Source organism: Danio rerio, chromosome 22, assembly GCF_049306965.1.
Source record: "Danio rerio strain Tuebingen ecotype United States chromosome 22, GRCz12tu, whole genome shotgun sequence".
Lineage (NCBI taxonomy): Eukaryota > Metazoa > Chordata > Actinopteri > Cypriniformes > Danionidae > Danio > Danio rerio.
In genome coordinates this window covers 31777501-31790277 of record NC_133197.1, presented here as the reverse complement: position 1 = coordinate 31790277, position 12777 = coordinate 31777501, and the positions used below count along the sequence as shown (strand labels likewise).

The 12777-nt window shown below is 35.2% G+C and overlaps 1 protein-coding gene across 1 annotated transcript in view; it reads left to right on the top strand.

Moving 5' to 3' along the window:
• Positions 1–2721: 2721 nt before the first annotated feature.
• Positions 2722–12777, top strand: part of smc3 (structural maintenance of chromosomes 3) — a 49725-nt gene continuing 39669 nt past the window's right edge. Inside the window, 10 exon segments of the mRNA NM_214689.1 lie at positions 2722–2932; positions 3556–3631; positions 3753–3791; positions 3903–3970; positions 6384–6455; positions 6539–6618; positions 6694–6772; positions 8385–8502; positions 11645–11820; positions 11974–12054. Coding sequence (NP_999854.1) covers positions 2918–2932; positions 3556–3631; positions 3753–3791; positions 3903–3970; positions 6384–6455; positions 6539–6618; positions 6694–6772; positions 8385–8502; positions 11645–11820; positions 11974–12054 — 804 coding nt within the window. The 5' untranslated portion in view covers positions 2722–2917.

Below are 12777 nucleotides of genomic sequence, written 5' to 3'. Positions count from 1 at the left end.
TCTGCATCGGTGCGTTCTCGATATCAAGAACACAACCGGGGAAGTTTCACGCATCCTCCTTACTTGCAACTCACTAGGCAACAACTGAATCAGCTGGGTATTGTGCGCGAGTGTTGCTGTTGATGTTAATATAATTTTAGAAATTTAATAATATTGTGATATTCAAGATTTGTAAAGTCATACAGCAACGGATGACTTAAAACAGCTACCACAAGTCTTTCCTCCATCTATAAAGTCTTCATAGTTGTCTTGACAACACAAACACTGACTTCAGGCACCAGTCTCTGCTTTCATTTGATTGGAGAATGAAAAAGACGTGACAAATAGTTGCCTTTTTTCAACTGTGACTGCATGGCCTGCAACGTCAAAAATGCGAGGCACAGCAGGCGGTTAAAACGCGAGGTGTGCAGGGTACATAAGCAGCGAGCAAAATGCTCACGGATATTAGTAAATCATTCAAAAAAGGTGCCTCAATAACTCATTAAGCGTGCTCAGTGTGATCAACCCCTTAGTCTGTTTAACTGATTGTATTTTAATTACATTACAGCATTGATGCTTTATAAGGAACCTTATAAAATTAGTCACTTAAACCTTGCACCCGAAGGTTAGAGTTAGCTGAAAACACTAGCTGTGCATATAACACATTGAAACAGAACTTTGAGTAGGGGGTGGGGCTTTCTTTTTTCACATCACTCTCTCATAGCAAACTAATGTTAAGAGGGGCGTGATTAAGAATATTGTGACTGAAACCAAAAGCAGAACCAAATGGTCTGATGTTGATTGAAGATTACCAAAACAGTGGACTACTAAAAAAACGAAGCTAATTCAACAATGTGGTAGTAGCAAAATAAATATTGTAAATTTTCATTTCAACTTTAAAACCAGTGCAGTCAGCAATAATTTACGCACTTTTGTTAAAGGAAATACTACCTATTGTCATACTGACAGACCAACGCTATCTCACAGCAATTCGTAACTTTTTGATTTATTGGCTAGTTTGTATCAATTTGTACGATCTAATTCGTACAATTTAGTACAATTTGCTCATCACCTATTGATGGTTGGTTTGGGTGCCATGCCTCCTTTTTAAAATTGTACATTTTCTTACTACTGAATTCGTACGAATTGGCCACTAAATTGGCAAAACCTAAAATACTTACGTTTTCTCGTGAGATCAGGCTGGACAGACAGGCCTTTAAGGTTTAAGGAGAGTTGCCATGTAAAAAGACACAACAGTGACCTCTGCTGTGACGAATGCTGTAGAAGTATATTTAGGTTATATACTTTTAAGTTGCAATTTTTCACAACACACACAAAAACAATGTGATTAATTTTAGCTTGTGATACATAAGTAAAGGTGAATTTGGGTCAAACAAATAGAAAGTGTATTATGAACATATTCGTTCAGTTTCCTTCGGCCCTGTCCCACAGTGAAATGAACCATCAACTTATCCAGCATGTTTTACACAGCGGATGCCCTTCCAACTGCAACCCATTACTGGGAAACATCCATACACACTTATACACTACAGCCAATTTAGTTTATTCAGTTCACACATGGCGCATGCCTTTGGACAGTGAGAGAAAACGGAGCACCCGGAGGAAACCCTCACTAACAAGGGGAGAACATGCAAAATCCACACAGAAATGCGAACTGACCCAGCCGGGACTCGAGCCAGCGACCTGTGAGGTGACAGTACTAACCAGCGAGTCACAGTGTTGCCCATCAACACATTTATTAACAGCAAAATAATTGCAAATAAAGTTTGTGTGATGTAAGATTAAAATAATGACTCAGATATGACTCAAATATTTATATATAAATATTTATATATAAATGTTATTAGGCTTCAGACTTGCTATTCGCCACTCTGAACCCAGATGAGCAGTTCATTAATAAGAAGTTAAATAATTGTAGACGACAAATTGTAGTTGCTAGAATAATCTGGAAGCGTTTTTTTCTTTTCTTCAGAACTTAGGTAACTATTCAGAACTGTACATAAAACTTTCCCAATTCCTTTAAAGTTGTTACAAAAGTTAGATGGATACCAGGATGCTTAGATTGATATCAAAAAAGATCCCACAGAACACATTCCCAGAACATTCTTTTATGGCTCCCCCCAAAATATAACCTAATGGGAACCAAAGGGAGTCATATAAGAACGTTTGGGGGATGTAATGTTTGCTGGGTTTCCTCCATTTGATTATTTTAGGAAAAAAACTTTTATAATAAAATGTAAATTAAGATAAATGTTTTATAATATTACTGTTGTGTGACAAACTAGTCTGAGTAAAACATTGAATTATAACCACATGTGCGACACATAGTACATTTATGTGAGTCGAATAAATAAAATGAGAGATTAAAAAAAATAAATTGAACGCATCAAACCCAGGACAATGATCTGTTATTAATAAATGATCATGGCAAGCTTTCCTCTTAAGTTTTTCTATTGAGAGCATCTGTCTTGGCGCCCAAGATGGACTGAACTATCTTTACAGAAAAAGGGGAACCGTTCAGTGACGAAATGTATATAAAACTAACGTAAAGCAAAGAGTTGATTAAAAATTCGGCTAAAGCACATATATTTACTTTTTCTTGATAACGTAAAGTACTTGCGATCCACCTGCTACCGGTTTGAACATCTATTTTAAACAATAACGTCAAGGCTCCCCTAAATAGTCAAGTAGACTGGCCCGCTTGTCCCGCCTCTGTCGCCATTTTGACTGTTATGTCTTTTGCGTGAGGGGAGGGAAAATAAAATTTGATACTACAGAAGAGTCAAAATTTAACAATTTTATCCGGTGTGCAGGATTTTTTTGTTATCACTAAAGCCCTTCTTCTCTTTGAGGAGGAGGGTGTTTAATTCAGCTTTATTTATTTGGTTTCTGAGGAGTGTTTTGTGCATAAACCGCCATGTACATTAAACAGGTAAGATGCGACTCACGCGTTGCTTGCAAAATTATAATTTACGTGGTACATTGTGCAACTTAACAACTTTATTTTCCATCTTAAAGGTGTAAATGAGTTTTTGTTTATTTTAAGCATGCTCGGTTGTAAGTTTTTGCGAGTATATGGCCTTCATTGAAGTTAGCATTAGCTTTAGCATTAGCTGTCAAATCCCACTAAACATAACAGTACCATCTATTATTCCGAATCCTTTTTTAAGTAGTTAAAAATCACTTATTATTATTATTGTTAATATTGGCTCCAGTCGTTGTTCAGTTGTGAGCAAACTAATACCTTAACGTTAGTTAAAAATAATAATTCTATGTAACGTCAGTCACTAATGCTAGTTATCAATTAACGTTATGTGAGTCACAAAAATAGTGTTAGTTACATGTCTTTGTTTATAAAGTCACGTTTTGCTTTCATAATATTTTGATTCTAGGCTTTTTGGCAGGTTATATTGACATGGTTATATACTTGTTTTGTCAGTTACAAGTTGTTTGTGAAAGCATATTTTGATTTAAAGCATTGTGACTGGTTATGTTTTCATTATTACACTGAATTGATGTTATCTATATGAATGGATTGTGAAATCTGTTTTTCAGGTCATTATTCAAGGCTTTCGAAGCTACAGAGATCAAACTGTGGTCGATCCCTTCAGCTCAAAACACAATGTCATCGGTAAAACTCTTCCACATTTTAAATAAGACAAGTATTTACAGCAGTTCTGCAAATACTCAGTCAGTATTGTATTTTATTCCCCTCTTTAATTGTCTAATTTAAAATGTTATCTATTTTTCAGTCGGCAGAAATGGATCAGGAAAGAGTAACTTCTTTTATGGTATGTAAAGAGTATTTATTTTATTTTTTTTAGATCTAAGTAATATAAGTAGATGCAAATACAGATGTTGCTGATGTATAGTCTGTAATAAGCATTTTCATCGCTCCTCAGCTATACAGTTTGTACTCAGCGATGAGTTCAGTCATCTTCGGCCAGAGCAGCGTTTGGCTCTGCTTCATGTGAGTAATGTTGCACCCATTTGTTTTTCTTCGTTATTTTTTTTTAAACACATATCTGTTGTAGCATTTAAGTCCTAACGAAATTGAAATGGAGAATTTTTATTTTGCATTATTGCACTATACATTATAAATAATTTGATTGAGGTAAAATTGGTTTTATATTCACACATTCAGATTTTCTAACTGATGGTATAATTTCAGAAAAGTATTCTTTGCAAATTCTAATTAGTTAAATCACATTAGCAGCCAAGGACTATCAAAGTACAACACTGTTCAAAACAACATTAGCACTATTTATTTGACTCTTAAGTCATACTTGCATGTGATCTCAGACAGATTCTTCAAATTACCATGGTAAACAATATAGGGAGCATGTCACAAGTTGTCACTGAACAAATTTGTGATTATAAAACCAAAATTATCTCCATAATCATTAGTCTGTGCACATCGCTGTTCTAAAAAATGTTCCACCAGAATCATCAGCATTGTTAGTATCATGGGGTGTTGTGGTGGCTCAATGGTTAGCACTGTCACCTCACATCAAAAAGGTCACTGTTTCGAATCCCGGCTGGGCCAGTTGGCATTTCTGTGTGGAGTTTGCATGTTCTCTCCTTGTTCTTGTGGGTTTCCTCTGGGTCCAAATACATGCACTATTGAATTGAATTAACTAAATTGGCCTTAGTGTATGTGTGTGAATGTGAGAGTGTATGGGTGTTTCCCAGTACCGGGTTGCAGCCGGAAGGGCATCCACTGTGTAAAACGTGCTGGAAAAGTTGTTGGTTCGTTCCACTGTGGTAACTCCTGATGAATAAAGGGACTAAACCGAAGGAAAATTAATAAATGAATGAATGAGATATTATTGTCATTTTTATACATTTTTAAAATAGTTAAAATGTTTGCAATAGGTTAAAAATAAAATTATTATTTGGGGATTTTTTGCCTTTATTATGACAAGATAGTAGATATATTGACAGAAAGTGAAGTTAGTGATCGGCAAAGGTTCGCAAACCAGGACTCAAAATCAGGACACCTGACACGATGGCCACTAGGCTATCAACGCTGATCTTATTTATGTATTAAACATTTTCTGCATTGTTTTAAATATTTTGGGAGGTTTTCATAATTGGTTGAACTTAATATTATTGTTTTTGTATTCTAATTAGGTTTTGTTTTTAAATCTGTTGTTTTAGGTGTCATAAACAAAATGAAAGAAATAATTACCATTTTGAATGGTCAGGTTGTACGTACGAGATGTAGAATTGGAAAATCAAGACTAACAAACTCGTATTTATTGAAAGAGGAAGAAAAACCTATTAGCCACTTGTGTAAGAATATTATAGCATATAACATTTTTATTCAGGAAATAATTTAGGGGGAAATATTTAAAAAGGTGTCTTCTGGAGGAATTTAACATTTTTAACTTAAAGATTGTATACGACTCCTCAGTGTTGCTATTTGTATGTTTTTTTTTTGTACAATTAATGTTGTTAAGATACTGATGTGATTGTATGTTGTATATTGTATATTTAGTATAGGTTTTGTCATGTATATAGCCAATGCTATACATGGCATTACAACAAATAAATAAATAAATAAACTAAATGAAAGTAAGAAATATTTTCTTTATAACTTGCTGTAATAACATAAACAGTTTTAATTCATTATTTCAGTTTAGTAGTCTTAATAAATAATAATAAAAAAAACAATACATAAAACCCCACTCCCTTATTTAATTGGGCATGTGATAATTTGACAGTTTTGTCCATTTCCATTCACACAGATGAGCAATGTGCTGTAGAAATCTGCTGTTGTAATGTGTGATAGTTTCATAGCAACCAGGGCTGGATAATATAATGTTTAAGCATTGATTTCGCAGTGTGATCATTGGCAATAGTCACATTGCGAGTATATACAGTGTTGAGTCTGAACTCTAGTTTATCATTTTGCAAATGTTTGTTTTGGCCTGTAAATGCGAGGGGTTTAAAAGCATTCTGGCATTAGAGATGGTGCTGTTTGTATCTTTGACAAATTAACAATAATCAATTTGATTAAATTGTTTATTAAACAAAGACTTTGCAGTATTATTTTACAATTGACTATTAAATTACTGTATACCTGAATACAGTTCAACTCCTCAGAAAACAATCAAACGCTGTTTATTTAATTAGTGTCTTTTTCTTTGCAAAATTTTACTGTGCTTGTAGATTGTTTATTATATTTAATGCAGATGCACTGCCCTACAGAATCATCCCAGTCTATTTAAACTCCTCTAGTGAAATTGTATTCATATCGCAGAATAAGAACTTATCCCAATATTAGAATGTTCCAATACTGTGCAGCTCTAATAGCAACATTTATATGTAAAATCATTGTCACTACCATACGGAACCAATCCCTGTCATCTTATTTTTAGGAAGGCACTGGTCCTCGAGTCATTTCAGCCTTCGTGGAAATCATATTCGACAACTCTGACAACAGACTTCCAGTAAGAAATTTGTCCTAAAATGATCATAAGTGCACTAAACATGACCTGAAGCCTTATCGTGACCTCGTCTTTATTTTTTTTAGATTGACAAAGAGGAAGTGTCACTGCGCCGTGTCATTGGAGCCAAGAAAGACCAGTACTTCTTGGACAAAAAGATGGTCACGTAAGTGTAGTTCATGCAACGTGTTTGCTAACACTTAGAGCTGTTATTAAATGAATTGTATCCTGTGTGTTGTAGTAAAAACGACGTGATGAACCTTTTAGAGAGTGCTGGATTCTCCCGCAGTAACCCTTACTACATTGTCAAGCAAGGAAAGGTATGCTTGTGTCCCTCGATTTGGTTGAGGTTTTTTTGACAATTATAAACGTAAAATGCAGCTGTAACCATGTTTTTAAGTCATCAGCACTATTACTCATCTTTTGCTCTCTCTCAATTGGTTCTAAACCTTTTTTCAGTTTCTTTCGTCTGTTGAGCACAAAACAAGTTATTTTAAAGAATGTTGGAAAGAGTAGCTATTGATTTTAATAGTAAGAAAAAGGGCCCTATCATACACCCGGCGCAATGTGGTGCAAGGCGCGATGCAATTGTTGTTTGCTAGTTTCGTTTTGACGTTTTGCGCCACGTTGTTTAAATAGCAAATGCATTTGCACTCATATGTGTGCCCATAGGCGTTCTGGTCTAAAAAGGAAGGCTTGTTGAGGCGCATTACTGGCGTGTTGCTATTTTGAGAAACTATAATAGATTTTTCAATAGACAAGAATAAAGCCGGACTATTGACCAGCGCAGAGCGCATTAGTTGTGCGCCTCGCTTACACACTGCTTAATACACACAAGATGTAGAGCAATACCCAAATATCTTTACAAATGAAAAAGAATTAAAATATTAAGGATATAATAAGGATATATGTATAGGATATGAATATAAAGGTTAAAAATATCACAAAACATATTATTTTCTAGCCTACATAAATATAAAAACCATACTTTCATGCCTTCTTCATCTCTGGGGTTTTTCAGTTCATTCATAACAATTTGCTTTTGATAATTTTATTATTATTAGCAGTATTATTTATTCAATGCATATTAATATTTGTTTTATTAAAAACAAGCTTAGATTTGCCCACCTGTCAGGTTTTAGACCAAATGGGGCACAGCATGTGTATCTGGATATAACTCAGGTTTTTTGAGCACACTTCGTTAATATTGTTCATTTATTCCTTTGCTAGAAATTAGAACTGAATTTAGAAATAGTTTTGAAGCAAATTTTTGCGCGTAACAATTGAAATTAATTATTTATAGGCTAATTGATGTCTGTGCGTACAAGGTTTTCCTATCCACGAGAGCGAAAGTGAAAGTAGATGATGAGAGGCCTTAACTCTCATTCTCATGCTGTAGATGCTCTGTTTAACTGTTTTCTTGCTCGTGAAACGCTCAATTTTTCAACTTACATAGTCGTCATGTAAATATCAAATGCAGTTGCGTGATCGCAATCAGTTGCATGACGCAACTGGCTCCTAAAGGGAATGGGAGATGAGACTCTGATTGGTTTATTTTCAAAACACACCTATAACTCATTAAGAAAATAAGCTCAACCCTTCTAGACCATGCGCCACGGCGCAAAGCGGATTTTTCCATCCTTATATTAGCAAAAGTAGATTCAGACACGCCCTAAATGGGATTGCGCCCTGCACTTTGCGCATGGATCGTCAAAACAGAGCCCAAAAATTCTATGGACTTCAACAGTAGTCGGTATCCAACATAAGAAACAAGAGTATCAACAGAAGAAAAATTTAAACAGATTTGGAACCAATTGAGGGAGAGTAAATGATAATAGACTTTAAATTTTTTGAAGTGACTTATCTCTTTTAAGTAGAGCTAATGCTACACAATCTAGATGACTCTTTGTATTGTCTCCAATGTGAAAATAGATCAACCAGATGGCTACGGCGCCCGACTCTCAGCGTCTGAAGCTGCTCCGAGAAGTGGCCGGAACCAGAGTCTATGATGAGCGCAAGGAGGAGAGTATCTCGCTTATGAAGGAAACAGGTAAATCCTTCACTTGTGTGTTTTAAATTAAATGCACCATTATCACGTATTAGTTAGAAATATTGGGAAACGTATTAATATCTCTCCAAAACTACTAGTAAACAGCTAATTTGAATAACCGGCAAAATATTTGCTGTTGATGTTTTTAGTTTTTTTTAATAATGACATACTAAAATCCATTAATTATAAAATACTGGCCTACAACAGTAAAAGATAAACACCAAAAGTAAATCTTTATAAATACATAAATATGTGTGCTCCATCTTTCATAGTGAAGCTCAGAGCTGTTTTCTTACATGCTCCTCTCACAAAAACTCACCACAATAGCTTAGTTCAAATAAAATGCTGCTTCAGTTAAACTTAAAAGCAATCTGCTCTGAATTTGGACTGCTTCATGTGCATTTGGGAATTAAGTATGTTCCAGCTGTCTTCAAAAGAAAATTTTAGGGATTTCTGTGCAGACTTATAAAAATAAGCTTAATGTTTAAACATTTTAGAATGAAGAAATTAAAGCTCATTCACACCGTCTTAAAAAAAAAAAAGCACATTATAAAACATAAGGGTATCCAAACACAGCCACAGAACTGTAAACAGACACTTGCAACGGTTGCCTCGCCTCTGAGCTTTTTTGATTGGTCCACTGATGTGGATCTGACAGTGATGTGCTGCGCTGTGTGTAAAAGGCGAAGTTTTTTCAGCTTTATATGGTGCTGACTAGGGTGTCAAAATTAATTGTTTCTTCGGTGCACAATTTAAAATTAAAAATAATTGTATAATAAAATAATTATATAATAAAATTATTATAACCGGTTAATATGTACTGGTGTTATTTATCTTATATGTGCTATTTGTTGCGGTAGTATGCCCAGTGAGGCAAGCAGTAGTATTTAAAACGCTCTAATTACTTAACTCAGAAACTGCACCATTTCACTGCGTGTTTCCTCTCCTCTCTGCTGTTACAGTGATACTTCTAAATACTGACGAGAGCGTGTCTGCAGAGTGAGTTTTCTCCTCCGCGTCTATTATGGATAAGCTGTGATCGCTGTTGCCGTTTATCAATTTCACTCCTCGGTGAACAGCGCCAGAACATTACAGCAAATCGCAGCCATTTCTGTTGAGTTGTATTACAAATAATATATAAAAATAAAGTGAATTGTTGTGCTCTGAAGAAAATATAAACTGTATATGGAAAGCATTGTTAATGCATTGTGATGCAACGAGATATTGAATTGAACCGAATCGATGGCATGATAATTGTAACCGAACCGTGAGACCAATGTAGGTTCACAACTCTAGTGCTTACCTGCGTGGCGCTTCTAAAGATGAGAACATAACGATCACACCCATTCGTCAAGCATGTATTTACATTGAAAAACTATAGGCTCTTATCATTGCCATTGAAGTGAAATAACTGAACATAAACTGAAGTTTTCAATTATAATAATAGTACTTATTTTTGCTATGCAATCACAGTGCAGCCTTAAAAACAAACACAGCAAACCTGGAACTTATTAGAAACTCTTATGCCTTATTCACACTACAAATGACAATCAGCTACAAAGCGACAAACGGCTGTTCATTTCAATAGAGAGCAGTCGACCTCTAGTACACAACCTCAACTGTTGGTGACTGATATGGTCAACATGACAAAGTTGAAAATCCTTTTACTTTATGCAAATGAAGAGATACTTTTGTGAGCGACAGCCAATACAAGCATCAGGAGAGCTCAAATGATCCTCTCTTAGCTCCTGCAGCATCCCGTTGTACTCTCCGTGCTGTAGACCTACACAGACCTGCGTTAGCTGGAGATAAATAACACACTTTTTCTATTGTTCATCTTTGTAATTAAGCATTTCATGTACTTATTCCATTTCTATTAAGTGTTGTCTTTAAACTGAGTTTATCTTCAGCAGCACGTACACTTATTCGCTTTGTCAATATCTTTATAAACATTATCTAAGTAATCTGAAGGTGGAAACATCCAAATTCGACAGCTGAAAAGTCACTGCTAGTGTGAATGCTGCATTATACAGACTGCTTTTAACAAGTTCAGAATTATAACCAGCTCCTGAGACTTCTTCATTTTAGTATCAGACTACTCGGGTATCTTAAATGTTGTGTTATTTGTTTTGGCATGTGTCTAGCAAACGTTCCATATCAAAGCGAGTTGTCTGATGGAACAAATAAGTATTGAACACGTCACCATTTTTCTCAGAAAACCTTTTTCTAAAGGTGGTGTTTACTTGAAATTTTCCCGAGATGTTGGTGACAACCAAAGAAATCAATAAATGCACTGAACATAAATCTAATTAGTTTGCAAATAAGGTTATGTTTAATCAAATGAAATGACGCAGGGAAAAAGTGTTAAACTCATGAAGAAAGGGAGGTGTAGAAAGGCAGTGAAAACCCAGACAGCAGCTGAAATCTCTCAGGAGTTTTTCAGCAACCATCTGCCCTTGATGTTGTAAATGAATATCGGCTGCTTCTGTCCAACATCTACAATAGCAGCATGATGAAGATGAAACCAGAGTAAACATTTCAGCAAGACAATGATCCAAAACGCAGCCAAGGAATCTTTCAAATGCTTTCAGAGAAAGAAAATCAAGCTGTAGAATGGCCCTGCCAATCACCTTAGCTGAATCCAATAGAAAAAACAAACAAAAAATCAGATTTGGTAGACGAGACCCACATAACACAGAACTGTTGTGATCTGTGATTACCTGAGCGATTTATGCGACTTCATTCTCTAGAAGAGAGGTGTCTTTAAGCTGCCATCACCAAAAAAAAGTATTTTATGTAAAGTATTAAATACATTTCAATAGTTCAGCTTTCTCCTTGTGTCATCCAATTGTTATTAAACACAACCAATTTTTCAGATTTGTTTTCTTTTATTTTTATGTTTGCATTGTTTTGGTTTTTTACCAAAATCTGGTTAAATTTTATGTCAACAGCTCCTTTAGAAATAATATTCCCAGGGAAAAACATGACTTTGTTCAATACTTGTATTCCCTGCTGTATGTATACATTTTTAAAACCAAGTCTTTGTGATAAATGACAAAAGACGGTGCAGCAAAAGCCTCACTGATATTTTTATAGTCGTGACATTCAGTTCCTCCTCATGTGCTTCTGTGTGTGTATGCAGAGGGAAAGCGAGAGAAGATTAATGAGCTGCTAAAGTACATCGAGGAGCGTCTGCACACTCTAGAGGATGAGAAAGAGGAACTGGCGCAGTATCAGAAATGGGACAAAATGAGGAGAGCGCTGGAGTACACCATATACAACCAGGAGCTCAACGAGACCCGCGCCAAACTGGACGAGGTACATGTGCTAACTCTCACTTGTCATCAGCTTCTCCAGTCTAATTCAGTCATAACAGTAAATAAATCTGCATTCGACACTGTATAATGCGTCTGCACTGATGTGTTTATAGCAACATTATAACGCAACGATGATGTCATTTCCTCCTTCTAGTTGTCTTCTAAAAGGGAGACCTGTGGAGATAAATCTAGACAACTGCGGGATGCCCAACAAGACGCCAGGGACAAAGTGGAGGTAAAATTCAATAGGTTTACCTGATGCACTTATGTTCTGATTATAGAGATTAATTTCTATAGACCGATTTGAGGGGTGTAAATGAAAACAATGGTCCCAACATTTTTCCTGTTTTACATTTTTAATTTCTATAGCAAGAATCCAAAAGCGATCCCCATATTGATAAATGATGTTATGATTAAGATTGAGTTATGATTAAATTGGCTCTTCATACAGTTATGAAATAGTTTGATGACAAGCAGGAAATGTTCATGGGCCAATGGCATGACTACATTGAAATGGTCTATATTTAAGGGTTTGACAGATGCTTTTATCCACAACAACCTAAAATTCACTATTAACAGATGAGGTTAAAGTTATAATAAACCTACCATGACTTTGGAAAGTATATCTGAGACTACAGTAGAGTAAACCAGTAAACCATTCATTAGAGTTGTTCTAAATCTGGTACATAATATCATTGGATTAGAGAGTGTGGGAAAATTAGACGTTTTTGGAAAGAAGTGAAAGGGAAGATAGTGAAGATACTTTGTGTGAATATTCCTCTCTCACCTCTGTTTTTTTTTTTCAAATTATTTTTTTTTATTTATACCCTGAGGAAATCAAGATGAATAAAACTGAATGTATATTTATTAATGTATGTATTCTTCAAGCTAAACAGAATATTTCTATAAATTGGAAAAATGTGTGTACACAAAGTATAGAAAGTTGGCTAAAAGACAT